The following is a 17,899-nucleotide window of genomic DNA, read 5'->3' as shown; positions in this document are numbered from 1 at the left end:
TTTTACATAAAAAAAATACTTTTACACCAAAAATACTTTTAACACAAAAAATGCTTTTAACACAAAAAGTACTTTTAACACAAAAAGTACTTTTAACACAAAAAATACTTTTAACACAAAAAATACTTTTAACACCAAAAATACTTTTAACACAAAAAATACTTTTAACACAAAAAATACTTTTAACACAAAAAATACTTTTAACACAAAAAAACTTCTAACACAAAAAATACTTTTAACACAAAAAATACTTTTAACACAAAAAGTACTTTTAACACAAAAAATACTTTTAACACAAAAAGTACTTTTAACACAAAAAATACTTTTAACACAAAAAGTACTTTTAACACAAAAAATACTTTTAACACAAAAAATACTTTTAACACAAAAAATACCTTTAACACAATTAAACAACTTCAAACAACTTCACACTTCAACAAATTTGTACTTACACACATGTACACTTTCAGCAAGAATGCAGACACTCAAGCAATGGCTTCAGCCATTGCAAAATCTAGTTATTATATTTTCCATGATTTTCATTTAGCCAGTTTCAACTCCTTAACGCTTCAACCGATTTCAACATGTTATACCTCATTGTGATCGCTTTCGCAGTAGTACGTGTGCTATTACTTTTGACATTTGAAAAACGTATACTTTTCACAGAATTTGCAAAAGTATTAGTACTCAATTAGTGTCATGAGTGTCTGAGAGAGAGAGAGAGAGAGAGAGAGAGAGAGAGAGAGAGAGAGAGAGAGAGAGAGAGAGAGAGAGAGAGAGAGGAGAGAGAGAGAGAGAGAGAGAGAGAGAGAGAGAGAGAGAGAGAGAGAGAGAGAGAGAGAGAGAGAGAGAGAGAGAGAGAGAGAGAGAGAGAGAGAGAGAGAGAGAGAGAGAGAGAGAGAGAGAGAGAGAGAGAGAGAGAGAGAGAGAGAGAGAAGAGAGAGAGAGAGAGAGAGAGAGAGAGAGAGAGAGAGAGAGACTCCAGCAATGGCTTCAGCCATGGCAGATTTTCTAGTTTATGAATGTAACAGTAAAACCCCAAACAAATGATTGGAAAATGGCTATGAAAACATATATTGTGGCATTCACTTGGCCTGGTTTGAGCCCAGTTAAATCCCAATGTAGACTTGATTTTGCGTGCCAGGTTTTTGCCAGGAGTTTATCCCCAATTTTGATGTATGGCGTGTAAGTGTAGCACATTCTAGGATCTCTGAACAACCAATTATTGAATGTAATCTATACAGTACATACTTATACACACTCACTATAATATAATGTATCATGTGTGGACAATAAAGGATTATCTTATCTTATCTTATCATTAAGCAGGTGGATCATAATCATAGAGGTCGTATGTCTAGAGGATGTCCTGTCAGGGGTACAGGCTAAACAGCTGCGCTCTGACAGAGGCAGGCAGCCACAACAGCAGGTTCACTTGGAGGCCTCCTGACCACATCAAAGACCTGAGCTGTGTGAAAATAAATACCAGCATCAGCACTAAATGTACCTTTAAACTAAAGCACACCTTTTATGTATCCTTTTTCTTAACATTTCAGTGATGCAATAGTTTGCATCATGTAGATGTAATGATTTTAGATTTGAAGGGAGAACGATGGCTTATTAGATGATACAGTACCGGTAATACCCTGTCAAACACGTTTGTGTACAATAAAGATGGCTATATTTATATAAGATAAGATAAGATATTCCTTTATTGTCCCACATGGGGAAATTTCATTGGTGCAACGCAGGTAGATACAGAGGTAGATACAGAAGAACAGATCACTTATAGGAAGTCTGAAAAACACTTCAGTAGAAGATCTCCTATAAATAAATAAAAACTCCCATAGACAAATAAATAAATAAATAAATACCATTGCATGTGATCCCGACAGTAATTGCACATGAATATGTGTCACGACAGCACATAGATTGCACATGAATTTCACAGTAATTGCACATGAATTCCAACAGCAATTGCACATATGACAGAATTGCACATCAGTATTAGGTTAGGTCAGTATTGCGAGTGTTCAGTACTAACAGTTTTTGTTATAAAGTCTGACAGCAGCAGGAAGGAAAGACCTACGGAACCTTTCCTTCACACATCGAGGGTGGATCAGTCTCTCACTGAAGCTGCTCTCCAGAGCGGAGAGAGTGTCCTGCAGGGGGTGACACTCATGGTCCAGCATAGATGTGAATCTAGCCAGGACCCTCCTGTCCCCCACCTCCTGCACCGAGTCCAGAGCACAGCTCAGGACGGAGCTGGACTTCTTGATGACTCTGTCCAGCCTCTTCCTCTCCCTCTCTGTGATGCTGCTGCTCCAGCAGGCCACACCATACAGGAGGGCCGATGCCACCACAGAGTCGTAGAAGGTCTTCAGGAGTGGCCCTGTCACTCCAAAAGACCTGAGTCTCCTCAGGAGGTAGAGCCGACTCTGGCTCTTCCTGTACAGTGCGTCTGTGTTATGAGTCCAGTCCAGTTTGTGGTTCAGATGAACACCCAGGTACTTGTATGAGTCCACTCTCTCAATGTCCCGTCCCTGGATGTTCACTGGTGAGGGGGCAGTGGGGTGGCGTCTGCGGAAATCCACCACCATCTCCTTGGTCTTCCCCGCGTTGATGAGGAGGTGGTTCCGCTGACACCAGTCCACAAAGTCCTGCGCCAGTCCTCTGTACTCCGCGTCATCGTCGTCCGTGATGAGTCCGATGATGGCAGAGTCGTCAGAGAACTTCTGCAGGACACAGCTGTCCGTGTCATGTCTGAAGTCTGCAGTGTAAAGGGTGAAGAGAAAGGGCGCGAGGACAGTGCCCTGGGGCGCCCCCACACTGCAGGTCCGAGTGTCAGACACACAGTTCCGGGCTCTCACAAACTGGGGTCGGTCTGTGAGGTAGTCCAGGATCCACTCTGCCAGGTCATACTCCACACCAGCCGTCTCCAGCTTGTCCCTCAGGAGCAGCGGCTGGATAGTGTTGAAGGCGCTGGAAAGATCGAAGAACAGAATCCTCACAGAGCTGCCAGGCTTTTCCAGGTGAGAGAGAGAGCGGTGCAGCAGGGAGATGACGGCGTCCTCCACTCCGATGCCAGGCCGATATGCAAACTGCAGCGGGTCCATGGCTGAGCTCACGGTGGAGCGGAGGTGGTCCAGGACTAGCCGCTCCAGTGTCTTCATCAGGTGGGACGTGAGAGCCACTGGCCTGAAGCTGTTGAGGTCTTTGGGGCGCGGTGTCTTAGGCACAGGTACCAGACAGGAGGTCTTCCAGACCTGTGGTACCACCCTCAGCTTCAGGCTCATGTTGAAGACATGCTCCATAACTCCACACAGTTCATCTGCGCAGGACTTAAGGAGCCTGGGGCTGATGCCATCAGGTCCTGCTGCCTTCTTCACTTTAATCCTCTTCAGCTCACTCCTCACCTGTGCTGCTGTGACAGTCAGTGGTTGGCAGGGGGACCGTGTGCTGGGGGGATGGGTGAGTCCAGGCGAAGTGGGGAGCTGATGGTCCGGGGCAGATAAGCGAAGAGGAACAGATGCAGGGCATTGTCCAGCTGTGGAAGAGGGAGCATGCAGCTGTGCAGGGGGAGGGGCGGGTGACCGATCAAACCTCAAGAAGTGAGCATTTAAATCATTCATCTTTTTGGCAAGCAGAACTTAAAAAAAGATTCAAGATTAACATTTATTTGTATCTTGTATCTGGTATCTGGTATTGTTTCGTCTGATTGCATACGTGGTACTGCTTGGACCACTCCGCCAGTTTTCTAATCGGATTCATTTTCATACAGTGCAATTAATTGTATCTGAGTTTATGACGTTTGTGAAACTGTGATGACCGACAACATTAAAGCCATGTGAACTGTGGAAATAGTACAAGACATAATTATTTCTCAGTGTATGGATTTAGCAATAGATAGCTAGATACCTATCCTGAGGGAAATTCAAGTTTTGGCAGCAGCCACACGTGAAATATTCAAATTTAATAATTAAAAAATCATCCTCATTTGTCAGCTAGTCTGTATTTAAGATTTCATATTTAATATGTGTAGGGAAATTTAATTCAGTTTAGTGTCTATTCAGTGTTTCATGTTTTTAAAAATATATATATATATATATATATATATATATATATATATATATATATATATATATATATATATATATATATTTATTTAAAAAAAAAAAGTTTTCCCTACCATTAGTCGAAACATTCATTTTGTTGCATGGTACCAGGATTGAATGCAGATTTCTATGATAATTTCAGAAAAGGTCAGGGGCTGGCTGACTCTTTACTAGATTTTATAAGTGTCCTGGGCAGTGGGTTCTACAGGTTGGGCCACAAGTTTCCATACATAGGATTGGTAGTCGTGGCCCCGTGGAGTGGCCTCCCAGATCCCCAGATCTCTCCCCTCTTGATTTCTATTTTGGGGGTACTTGAAGGCCATGGTGTATCAGGTACAGATACGAGACATAAATCATCTCAAGGAACGTTTCATTAACACCATTACAAAGATAACTCCAACGGTGCTAATGAAAGTTTATCAACAGTGTTTTCGAAACAATGGTAATCATGTAGAGCACATTATATACGTAAGTTTTAGTTTTTTGTTTGGTCTTCTTGTTAAAAATGGTTAAAACAGGAAATACTGTTACTTATTTATAGGTTTCATCCCATTAGTGTGAGCCAATAAGGTGACTAATTCTGACAGAAAGACAGGGAATTACTGTAGCTCTTCCGGCTCTATGTTCTTGTATGTTTTTCAGGCGCACATAAATCTGGCATTATGCTGGGGACATGAAGTGTGAATGTAGCAGATTAGAGTTGCTGTTCTGGCATGGTAAATACTTTGAGGAAGTATTGGAGCTTAGCCTGCCATAACCAGGACTATTTAAAGAAACAATGTGCCTCTTGCAGAGGATGAGCAACCACTAAGGAGCTGCTTGGAGATTTCAGCAGATGTTAGGTGTCATATTTTTATACAGTATACAACAACACTTAATAATGAACATATTTAGGTCTTAAAATTGTAACAACTAACGCCCATGTTAAGTGAAGTTAGAAAGAATGGACAGAATGATGAACAACCCTATTAATTAATTCATGAGATTCATATAGTGTGTTTTATGATACCCAAAGGGCTTTACTCCTTACATGCTTTATGCTTTACTTGCTTTATTCATTCACTCCATAAACTACTATTGTAGCCACAGCTGCCCTGGGGCAGACTGAAAGAAGCAAGAATGCCAATCTGTGCCATCAGCCGCTCAGACCACCACTCATTCACTCTTATACCAGATTCATACTAGACATTGTGGGCTAAGGACACAAGGAAGATTGCTCTAGGCCAAACCCTCCTGAAAACCACCAAGTATCAGTACTAGATCTATGGATAATAAATATTAAATTGACAAAGTAAAGAAGGAAAAAAATTTGACCTTTCCTGAAATTGTTAAAGAATGGTTTGAATCTTTTTTTCAGAACAACTCCATGTGATAATATAAAATATACAAATATTGTTTTGTGAAGACAAACACAGTATTTTCTAAAATTCGAGTTTGAAATTTTAGTATTGTGACAATACTTAACCTAATTTCACCTCTCTTCTTCAGATCCCTCAGATAAGCTACGCCTCGACCGCCCCAGAGCTCAGCGATAACACCCGATATGACTTCTTCTCGCGGGTTGTTCCCCCCGACACCTACCAGGCCCAGGCTATGGTGGACATCGTCAAAGCCATGCAGTGGAACTATGTGTCCACAGTCGCCTCAGAGGGGAACTATGGAGAGAGTGGAGTTGACGCTTTTATCCAGAGGTCTCGAGAGGATGGTGAGTGTTTGTGCAAACATTCAAACAGCACAACTTTATTTACTCTGGTGAGAGTGGCTGTGCTCTGTCAGTCTGTTTCCTCCATCATGAACTTGGAACTGAGATAGTGATGCAGCCTCAGATAGAGTCTATGGGCTGTGTAATTTTGCCCCCGGAGATATACGTGAGCCTTTTTGGGGGGGTTTCAGGGCACTAATTTGCTACCTTGCCGAGCTTAACGCTGGCGTAAATAGCCTGGCCATTTATGACATTGATCTTTTTGCATGAGCATCTATACTTTTCCATACCTCTGTCAGTATCGATACAGTATATCAATATTTGTTATCGATCTGCCTATCACTAGTACTGGGACTTAAACAGTGGTTTCATTTATAGGCTATCATAGTTGACTTAGAAAGTGGTCAACATCATCTCGCAGGACTGGTATGAAGAAGGCCCAACAGAAACAAGTGAAAAATGTTTTAAAGGGAGAATCATGGGTTTGAACCATGACAAAAAAAATCCACCGATATCTTGTTCTCTAAAATGTTTCCTAACTTTTATTGCTACTGGCTGACAGCATCAAGCAATGCTGTCAACCACGCAAGCAGAATTATTGCTTAAAGACAAACATCAGACTCACTTCACTTGTCTTTTAACTATAAGAACACATTTAGACATTTATCTGTCAAGTCAGCTGCTGCAACTGCTTTGAACTGACAATATGGCTGACTAAAACATAAAATTTACTGTATATTAAGTAAAGCTGGTAGCCTTGCTGAAACCACTATTGTGTATACGGTTTTGCTGTTAAAAGTATTTTCCACGGGGCCAGGTTTTTTCGAGGATTATTGTCTGGAGGCCGGACTACAAACTGCTCCATAGTTGTATTATTTATATCCAATAGTGATGTGCAGGTTCGTCTTTTTACTCCCAGGTCGGGTTGGGCTGGGCCAAGATATTCTCATTTCATTGCGGGGTGGGTTATAAAATGCTGACCGCTGTATCACATATCAGCGCTCCTCACTAGACTAATTTTGAGTTGGACTGTAATAAAACACACAATTTTGAAGCTTAACATACAGAGAACACATCTGAGCAGTCCATGCTGCCCCCCTTAATTTCTCTGTTTGAGCTGTGTGTGTGCCTTCCTGGCTCTGCTCTTGCACTTGCAAGAGAGGATGAGAAATAAAGATGCTGATTACTTTGTTGAAATGCATCATTGATCAGGTGCTGATCCATACATTTTGTCACTAGTTAAGCGCTTTCATTATTTTTTTTCAGACTGAATCAAAACCGTAGTATACTGCATTTCAATATGTAACCTTTTTAATGGACGTGGGGCGGTTGAAAAACTTGATGCCTCACTAATGTTGTTGCATCTCCGCTGCTGTTCACGGTAGGCCAGTGACGACGCAGTTGCCAGATTCATTGCTTAAACTGCCGGATTTGGTGAAGATAAACAAATGATTTACCTTTTATATAACCAGGAAAGTCCCACTGAGATTTACAATCTGTCCTGGCCCCAGAATGGAGGAGTCTATTGTACATGTTTTTAGTTTTAGCGGAAACCGGAGCACCCAGAAGAAACCAACACAGACACGGGGAGAACATGCAAACTCCATACAGAAAGGCCCCACGCCACCCGATAATCGATCCCAGGACCTCCTCGCTGAAAGCATTCACCACTGCGGCAAGCGTTAACCACTGCGGCCCTGTGCCACCAAAATAATCACTAATTTTAATCAATTCAAAGTATCTTTGAGCTAAATATGTTACAAAACATTGTGAAGTGTCACTGTCCAACTAAGACTTTATCTTGAATTTAGTAAATATGCTATCCAATACTTATGGTCTGGTTTACTTATAAAGCAGATCAATATAGTCACAAACGTGCCGTGCATGTGGCTGTGTGGGTGAGAGCAGGCAGGGTAGGTGCTTTGTTTGATGACACGACATCCTGCTGGCAGTACAATCTGCATGATGTGTTCATAGCTCACTGGTCTTTCAAGTGGAAAGCAAATTAACGCGGAGCAGCAGCCAGCGTTTGATCAGAGTGGCAGAGCTGGAGTTTCAGTATTGTGGAGCGGAAACAGTTTGACACTGGGGCAGTCGATATCTCAGAGGAGCGAGCAAATAACCTTTTGTGTTGCGGGTAGAGCAAGTGTGAACTCTGACTCAAAAGTGGAGAATAACAATTACAAAGATGAGGGCTGCCATGTTTTTGCATAAGTGACCATGCAGAGTCATGTGCATTAAAATAGAGTGAGTTGAGAGAGGTTTGCTCTGATTAAAGATCAGCATTTTTGTCAGTATAATATATAAAAGACTAATTCAGAACACACCTAATCCTTTTAGTAGCAGAAAAGATTTATACATGCCACACTGTGGGAAGAAGAGCTTTATTGAACTGTTCCTAGTTGTCAGCCACAGTGCTTTAAGCAAGCATCAGAAATCCGATTGCTATAGCTTAATGTTTATCTTATTTCTACTTTTTCATATATTGATGATAATAATGTTGAACTATATTAAGAGTTAAATCATGAGCTGCATTAATCTTTCTGCACTATATTTGTTGTAATCGTCAAGTTGTACTGCGTTAATATCCGTCAAATTTAAAGGTGCACTATGTAACTTCTTAAGGTACGTCACCTGCTTGTATCGAATATAGAATATTCCACAGTATGGCATTAAAAGTTTCTCTCTCTATAGAGACACCACCAGGCCAAATTACAAGTAAGATGTGTAGAGAAGCAACCCTGCTCACAATAAAAAAGCATGTTTCTCAAGGTGTTTTTGATGATTTTGGTGATTTTGCAATAAAACACCTGTAATAAAATTCAAGATGGATATGTTTCATGCCATAATGTAAAACAGTATATGCAATGCAATGGCATCTCCAAAGAGAAAAGCAGCTGGTAAAATGTCCTCCAAAAATGTTACAGGGGCACCTGTGTGCAAGATTTAACATCAAATGAGTTGCTTAATTCTAAATTGTAATATAAACTTAAATTCAAACATATATTGACAAAACACAATCAAATACTACATTAAAATTATGAACCCAAACCATTGTTTTCCTGGCAAATGAGGATAGTTGTCTATTCAGGTATCTTCAATCAAACTATAAAGATGATGATTACACAAAATGACAATATCTTGACACTTTGTTGTATGTACTAAAATGCAAGCCAAAAGCCAAATTTGTGTACATATATACCAACATAACCTGGCAATGTATTTCTCCCATCCTCCCAAGAAAATAGCTTATCTATTATCCAAATGTAATTCCATTTATTAAATGTTACACACAGGGGTCATGTCACTTCAACCAGTGAAGTGAAATGTCAAACGTGTGCATCTCAATTTAGAAGACATCAAATTGATACAAAAAGTGTCATGTAGCATTAGTTGTAAGAGCACATTTGAAATTATAATGAATGAGATTTGATTGAAATAATGGCAGAGGGAGGGGGCAGTGAAACAGTGAAATTATGCAAATGTAAAAATGAAGGTTGCGCGCTGCACCCTTTGTCACGAGCCAAATGTCAAGAGGAATAATGTAAATACTTATTGTGTGTCTATTTGTCGCATTTGCAATTTGGCACATTACATTTCTATTGTATCTGATTATTTACAAAATATTGCAGCAGTGTTATAGATTTTATATTATAACTAAACAAGAATACATGTTTGTGGATTCAGTGATTTATAATTGAAAGAGCATTTATCCCTGAACTAGCTAGTATATAATAATTGCTTTTGCAGTCTAAAGTCAACAATAACACTAAACTAGTATTTATTTTAAACAAATAATTGTGATTTCCCACTTGGTTCTTGTACTTGGTTAAAAAGCTTCTTGAGGCTTAGGAATAATCTATTATTCATTAGTATCTACTGAGTAACACTATATGATGATAAGCCACAATTGTGCTGTAGCAAGCAGAGAATCAGAATCAGAAAAAGCTTTATTGCCATTGTCAGTGAACAAAATTCACAAACATAGGAACTTGCTTTGGTGTAAATGTGCAGCATACAACAATGAACAATAATAAAAGCAAGATGTATCACATAAGGCACGCATTGAAAAACAAATTAAATTTAATTAATAAGATATAAAACAGACTTATTCTGTGCCTCTCAAACCCCACAATCACACATTTAACAAATAAAAGGCGGGTGAAGCGTCTTGCCAAGGGACACAGGACAGCAATGCCGGCAATGTTGCTAGAACCTCAAACTGCTAAACTGTTGGTCACTGGGCAAGAATCTCTACTGACTGAGCTAATGGCATCCCAAACATTATCATAACCACATTATAATAGTTACACTGTGCCGAGAAGGATTGCTCATAGATAAAACTTAGTCAATATCTGATATTTGTACTCCATCAATGTATAAAACCCGAGCCACCATAGTTTAAAAAAAAAAATGAAGCCTGTTTCCCTCTGAGCACTGTTCATTACTGTGTCTTGTGTAGTTTGTGAGGCCCATAGATGCTGTTCTGGCTCATACACACGGCTGTCCAGGGGACTGCAAAAGGCAATATTTAAGGTGAACTTTATCTCTATAATGTAATGTATGTGTATGGGTGTTGGGTTTTACAAGGCTGTGGTAAAACCTGGCTCAGTCTAATTGTACAGAAAAACTGGAATTATCTTGTATATTTATTATAGTTTATGTTTTTATTACATTTTTGATAGCTTTATTTTGGCTTTTGAGGTTAACTTAAAGATGCACTATGTAACTTTTCTGGTGGAGGGTCCGCTACCGGATCCAAGGAGATGTTTTTGTTTTGCCTAGAAAGTACCAGAGTTATCTTTTGGATCTCCATGGAAACAAGCAAGTGTCACAGTAAGAATGCATGTTTTTATGAGCTATAAATGGACCGAGGAAGCGTATCCCTCCACCAGAAAAGTTACACATCTTTAAATTATGTGTCTGCTTCTGAGAGTTTACAGTGTACATTGTAAAAACATACTCTCATTCGCTCGGAGTACGGTAGAGGCTGACCACTCGGATGTGTCTGTAAAGCATTAAATCACAAAATATCAAAACTCCTAAATTTTCCCATTATATTGTTATAATATTCAACATCAAGCCCAAAGTAGCATTTAAAGCACAGCAGAAATAAGCAATAGAAGAGAAATGAATGGATCTACTTAGACTTTTTTTTACTTCTTTTTTTTTTTACAAAGGCCATCACACATTTGGGTTCACAAATATTCAACCTAATTGCAAGCACCTGGTTTTGTATCAGTGACACACATACTCAGAAAACAACTTCTCACCAAGCTTTTTTTCCATTTGTGTGCGTCTAACAAAGGCTGCTGACAGGTTACATAGAAAAATGTCAGCAGCACTAGAATGCCCTCTGAAGGGCAAATTTCCCCTATTCAGAGATATACTATTATCGAGCATAAAAAACTGGCATGTTCCACATTTGAGCAAGTTAATATTAGCCATACAAGAATAGATTAAGTTGAATGCCTCATGAATAAAAGTATAAATTCTTAACACTGCATAACTTTGCCACAGCAGGAGTGGAGCATTTGGGTCGCAGAGAGCAGTCCAATGGGTGTCAGGTGTGTCACTTTAGCATAAGGCGGGAAAGCTAATTTCACAGTGCTCGGAGGTCCTTCTTTGATTTGCAAATCTTGTCCTCCGAGAAGCCATTCAGTCAATTTTTAAATCAAACTCACACTTGCCCCAGACTCTACTGTCATGTTGCTGTCTAAAAGCTGAATAGACAAGATTCACTGTCAAACTGTTAAGAGGGGCCACAATGACTAAAAGTTATACAGTCCTGAACATTGTGAAAAGCAGCAGTTTTAATGTTTTGTGAGTCCTGGGGTCAAGCCACAGTATTTAAACACAATATGTAATTGGACCCTTTGGAATTTAAAATGCATTGAGCTATAAATGCATGTTAAAGACATAATAAGTTGAGATAAATGTATTTGCTTTGGTGTTGCAACCCTTTGAGTAATATTTTATGCTCCAAATCCCCAATTATAAAAAGAAGCAGAAATATTTTAAAGCAGATGTATAAAGCATAGATCACAACAGCCTCCTTGGACCAGAACTCTATGGCATGCTTTATTAATTAGGCCCGAGCCCCAGCAGGGCGGAGGGCCTATTGCGTCGCCCCTGGCAAGTACAGTGAACTAGCCCATGCCGAAGGCATGGATCATGCATACTTACTCCTGCTATGACAGAAAAAGTCAACAATGAGTGAATGGGCGTAGTCCATTCACAAATTGTTGACAACAGCAGCGCGAAGCGCTGCATTCCTCCAAAAACCCTCCTGGCATCGTCCTGTACGCGAGAATCCATGCCGCAGGCATGGGCCATGCTTATATCTGCTCAAATCAATGGAAGTCTATGGGGAGTGGGCGGGGCATCCCGACGGAATGGGGAGTGACGAGCGCGTAAGCGCTCGTAATGATGATTCCACCCCATGGCGGCATGGGGAAGGCTTAGAGCTTTCAAACGATGTATAATTTGTTGTTATAGTGGAAACGGCTATATTGTTTTTGCTAAAAATATTATTATTTTTATTAGGCCCGAGCCCCAGCAGGGCGGAGGGCCTATTGCTCCCGCAACGCTGCTGCAACTGTCTGACCAAACATGCCCCTGGCAAGTACAGTGAACTAGCCCATGCCGAAGGCATGGATCATGCATACTTACTCCTACTATGACAGAAATAGTAAACAATGAGTGAATGGGCGAAGCGGTCGTCATCCCCATATAAAGCACTCATTTGCGCTAAGTAGCTCACGAATACGTTCCCCATCTCTTGCATGTTCCGTGCATATAAGCATGTAATGCAAAAATTGAACATTATTACTGTATAGAGGGCCAAAAACACAAAGTGGGCGGAGCCCACTCAAAATTAACGAAAGTACCCGTCAGTGACCAGGGACCCACACCATGAGGTAGGAAAGCGCGAGCGCTTTCCGAAAATGTATAGTTTATGATATTTGAAAAATGGGAAACATTGTTTTCGCATCGGAATACTTCTTCTTCTTCTTCTTCTTCTTCTTCTTCTTCTTCTTCTTCTCGGGACCAACCCCCCTATTTTTCACCCAGTGAACATTGACGAAAAGTCACAAAAATTTGCACACCTCTAAAAATCGTGCCTCTCTACATTCTGGCTATTTCCCTTTTCTAAAATAAAAAAATTGGCGCGTCAGCGCCCCCAAATGTACCAAAAATGCATTGAGAGAAGGGAAATGACCCAAAAAAACTCTGATCGTAGAATCATGAAATTTGGCGCAGAGGTAGATGGTGACAAGAGAAGTAAAAAATATTATTACGGCAACGCCGTCCGCCCAACCAAATGTCGGCCATATTGCTTCAAAAATGGCTAAACATGATTTTGGAGTTTTTCCAAACGTCGTACTTTTACGAACTCCTCCCAGGGCGTTGGCCCTAAAAAGCTGAAATTTGGTGAAAATGCTACTGAGGAGTGGGACATCAAAAGTTATCCAAATTACATTGATACCTCTCACGGTCTCGGTGCGGCGAAGCCGCAAACTGTAGCTAAAATTTCAGAAATCTCCCATATTTAAAATTTCTGCCGTTTGCGCAGATAAAGTCCGAATTGCGTCAAATTAGAATCAGTTGTTAAACTCTTTGCCCTAAACCTACTTGAAGTGAAATAAATTCATTTGGCGCCACAGCGCCCCCTACAGATTTTATATGGAGGTTAAATGTTTAGTTTTGCGAAATTATATGAAATTTGACACACAACTCAATTTTAGCATCCCCATCAAAAAAGTCAATGAGACCCATGTCATAATTGTTATGGCGTTGCCATAACGATGACCGAAACCTTTCATGTTATTCCAATGGGGAAATCGCCAGAACATGTTTACACTTTAGACTTTCACAAACTCCTCCCAGGGCGTCAGCCGTATTAACCTGAAATTTGGTGAGACTCATCTTCAGGGGTGGACCATCAAAAGTTATCCACATTTTCATTCAAAGAGTCACGGTGTCTGTGCGGCAAAGCTGCACATTTTGCCAAGAATTCAAAATAAAATAGCTTTTTGATGGTAAAACAAAGGGGAGAAGATGTGACAGCGTCACAGATTCAGCAGTAGGCGTAATAAAAGGACAATTGGGGCGCGTTAGCGCCCCCTTCTTTTGCGGCGTGGCGGCGGTGTGGCGGCGGCGTGGCGAGGGCCGATCATTGCCGCTTGCGGCTATATTTATTATTATTTTTCTTGTTCTTCATCGCTTTGATCTCTAATTTGACCCCCTGAACATGCTCAAAAACTCACCAAACTTTGCCCAAAATTCAGAATCGGCGAAAAATTTTATCTTTTCTGGGCCATTTTTTTTTTCGTTAAAAAATGGCGCGACAGCGCCACCGACAAAAGTCAAAATACATTGAGCCTATGGGAGACGCCCCGAGGTCAACTTTGGCGTAAAGCTACGAAATTCGGGACACGCATTCCTCTCGTGAGGACAAACAAAAAAAAATCATTGTGGCCACGCCCCCAGACTTACCCTATGGCCGCCATCTTCCTTTGAAAATGAAAACACGCTGTGTTAGCCATTTTGTTCACATCAAACTTTGACGAACTCCTCCTAGGGCGTTTTGCCCACCGACTTCAAAATCGGCGTACGTCCTCTGGACAAGTGGGGCATCTAAAGTTATCCAATTTTTTGAGATACCTTCTACGGTCTGTGTGCGGCGCAGCCGCAAAGTTGGACAACTTATTTTGGAATATTGCAGATCTAAAAATTGCTCCCATTTGATCAAAACCAGTCCGATTATGACCAAATTTGAATCAGTTGTTAAACTTTCTAGTTTGGACCAGTTTAGGCTGACAAAATTGAAATGGCCGCGATAGCGCCCCCTACAGAGTGACCTTTAAATTAACATTGAAGGTCAAAAATTAGTTTTACCAAAATTGTCTAAACTTTACCCAAAATTCTATTTTGCCGTCCCGATCACAAAAGCCAATCACAAAAATGCCTAAATTTTTATGGCGTAGTCGTAGCGATGACAGAAACCTCCCATGTTATCCCTATGGGAAAACCACAAAATCTCTCAAATTACAACATTTTTATGTTTTACACTTTAACGAACTCCTCCTAGTGCGTTTTGCCCACCAACCTCAAAATTGGTGTACGTCCTCTAGACAAGTGGGGCATCTAAAGTTATCCAAATTTTAAGGATAGCTTTTACGGTCTCTGTGCGACGGAGCCGCAAACGTTTCCCAGAATTCTGACTATTTGGCCTTCAGAGTGGCCTATAAACAATAGAGTTTTTCTAAATGACATGATATTTTGCACAAAATTCTAATTTGCCATCCTGATCATACAAGTATGAGAGCCAAAGTCATATTTTGTACGGCGTAACCGTAGCGATGACAGAAACATCCCATGTTATCCCTATGGGGAAACCGCTAAATCTCTAAAATGACCACATTTTTACACTTCACACTTTAACAAACTCCTCCTAGGGCGATTACCCGATCAAGTTGATATTTGGGGAGAATCATCTACACAAGCGGAGCATCAAAAGTTATCCATATTTTGATTTTAAGTACTAGGGTCTCTGTGCGGTAGAGCCGCAAATATATGTCACAAATGGGAAAAACGCCAAATCCTTGAAATGTTCACATTTATTATGCTTCACACTTTAATGAACTCCTCTGTGGGCAATAGCTCGATCAAGCTCATATTTTGGGAAAATAATCTACACAAGCGGAGCATCAAAAGTTATCCATATTTTTATTCCAAGTGTCACGGCCTCTGTGCGCTGGAGCTGCACATTTGACCGACATTTGTGTTCATTTGCACTGGTTAAGCACAGCATTGTACATGTACAATGTGTCACTGTCTTAGTTCTTAGACAATTGCGTAAGCGCCATCTCTGTAAAATGCAGAGAGCAGAGTCGGAAGGCCGGCGGCCCGCGAGGGCCGTTGGATGCCGCTTGCGGCTTTAATTGATCTTTGTTATTTGGGTTGATAGGGACCTGATGAGTGTAAAAACAAAGAATTATATTTTTACATGTAGTTTAGAAAAATAATGTGCACATATGAGGACATTTATTTTAAGTTTTAATCATTTTGATAGAACACCATAAGGCCACAGATTGAATAATGATTTGCAAAAACTATTTATTTAGTACCTGAACTCAGCCACATGAGAAAAAAACAACTGGTGCCTCTTGGAATAATGTGGCTAATTTGAAGTGCTGCGAATTGGTGCAAGAAGACGTCGCCTTTAACAAAATAAAAAAAAACATTCAGAACATTGTCGGTGTAATCCCTCATTCGTCCAGGCGTGTTCCATAGTAGAAAAAGCTTCAGTTGTAGTCATCTGGACTCAGTTAGAAAAAATAGACGTTTCGACTCTCATCCAAGAGTCATTGTCAATAAAAGAACTTAGATCGAGAACTCCGATATTAATACTGTTCTGTGGTAAGACCCGCCCATTGGGCGGAGCCTTCCTGAAGTAGCAAGAGTTGTTTGTTTCAACAGAAACTCCCCCCTTGTATCTACCGAGCTAGCCTATTCAGAATTTTAATGGGCTATTAGAATCCTCTTTGTCTTTGTGAGACCCTGGCTCAACCACCCTGAGTACCTGATTAGCATCTAAATGTCCTTGTCCTGGTCCTCTACCTTTCCAGGGGTTCAGTATACCATTATAGATACCAGGAAGATTGAATCTTAGCCCTCCATTTCTGTTTAAAGAAGGTCTTTCTTTTTTAACAAAAATAGCTTCCTTGACTCCTCTTTCAAACCATCTTTTCTCCCTGCTTAAAACCTTCACCTCACCGTCTTCAAACGAGTGATTAGAGGCTTCAACAGAGCAATGTAGTTTACTCGATCCAATGCAGTGAAGAAAGCTGTAAAGAACGTTACATAGGTGAGACGAAACAGCCTCTACACAAGAGGCTCTATCAGCACAGAAGAAATACAAGTTCAGGACCACAGAGCGCCGTGCATCTCCATCTTGAAGCCTCTAATCACTCGTTTGAAGACGGTGAGGTGAACAATGACTCTTGGATGAGAGTCGAAACGTCTATTTTTTCTAACTGAGTCCAGATGACTACAACTGAAGCTTATTCAGAACATTCTAAACTCTTAAAATCTTCTGTCACCACTAAGTGGCAGTATAATGACCTCAAATGTGAAAAAAATTCTATTCTGACCCAAATGTGTTGTACGCAAATTGGTTATGTTTCATTTATATGCGGTTTCAGTAAGAGTAAGAGTTCAAACAGGCTACTTCACTTTTCGATGTACTCGCACATGCAAGCATTTGATTCAACATTTATTTAACCAGGAAAGTCGCATTGAGATTAAAAACCTCTTTTACAAGGGAGCCCTTGTCCAAGAGGCAGCAGTTACAAAGTTACAACATTAACAGCATATGTTATTTTAAGTAATAATGTAATTCAAAATGCGAAAATAATGCAGATAGGTCCTTTAAAGAATCTAAAGAATGAGCAGTGAGTGCAGTGCTCCAGAGCATGCCCTCCTGCGCTCTGCTCTGTACGATAAATGAGTGAAGCCAGTTTCCTATTGGGACTGGGGGCTTTCCTACCAGGCCAGAAGTCTGATGTAAGACCATCACTGGATGCCATTTGGCTTAAGAAAATAGCTACGCCAACAAATACTTTGAGTTGATCCATCAACTCCAGAAGCCAGAGTGAAGCTATAGAAACAGCCCATTTTTGCCAGTAAACACTTTCACAGACTGCAAATTCAATACAAGTAGCAGGGCTTTCTACATCTCAGAGACCAATGGGTACACTAATGCAGTTCACAAAGTCAAATGTAAGGGCAACTTGAAGCTTGATGGTAATGTTAAAGCCTCAGTTGTGCAACACAGTGGCACAGTGGTTGGCACTCTCGCCTCACAGCAAGAAGGACCTGGGGTCGACTTCCGGGCATCGTGGGCTTTTCTGTGTGGATTTTGCATGTTCTCCATGTGTCTGCGTAAGTTTCCTCCAGGTGCTTCAGTTTTCCATAATGGGCTCCTCCCCTCTGGGGCCAAGACTCCCCTGAAAAAAAGATTCTAAATCTTCGTGGGACTTTCCTGGTTAAAAAAAGGCCAATAGACAATAAATAG

At 40.6% G+C, this 17,899-nt stretch overlaps 1 protein-coding gene across 2 annotated transcripts in view; it reads left to right on the top strand.

The window, feature by feature from the left end:
- LOC140362874 (metabotropic glutamate receptor 4-like) overlaps window positions 1–17,899 on the top strand; it is a 173,294-nt gene that overhangs the window by 128,362 nt on the left and 27,033 nt on the right. For both annotated transcript variants that reach the window (XM_072449136.1, XM_072449137.1), the window contains exon 3: window positions 5,604–5,820. In XM_072449136.1, coding sequence (XP_072305237.1) covers window positions 5,604–5,820 — 217 coding nt within the window. The remainder of the gene's footprint in view (window positions 1–5,603; window positions 5,821–17,899) is intronic.

This window comes from Eucyclogobius newberryi, unplaced genomic scaffold (genome assembly GCF_026437365.1).
Source record: "Eucyclogobius newberryi isolate DKJ021-1_F unplaced genomic scaffold, fEucNew1.0.hap1 SCAF_17, whole genome shotgun sequence".
In the NCBI taxonomy this organism is placed as follows: domain Eukaryota; kingdom Metazoa; phylum Chordata; class Actinopteri; order Gobiiformes; family Gobiidae; genus Eucyclogobius; species Eucyclogobius newberryi.
The sequence above is the reverse complement of the archived record's forward strand: the minus strand, read 5'-3'. Positions and strand labels throughout refer to the sequence as shown.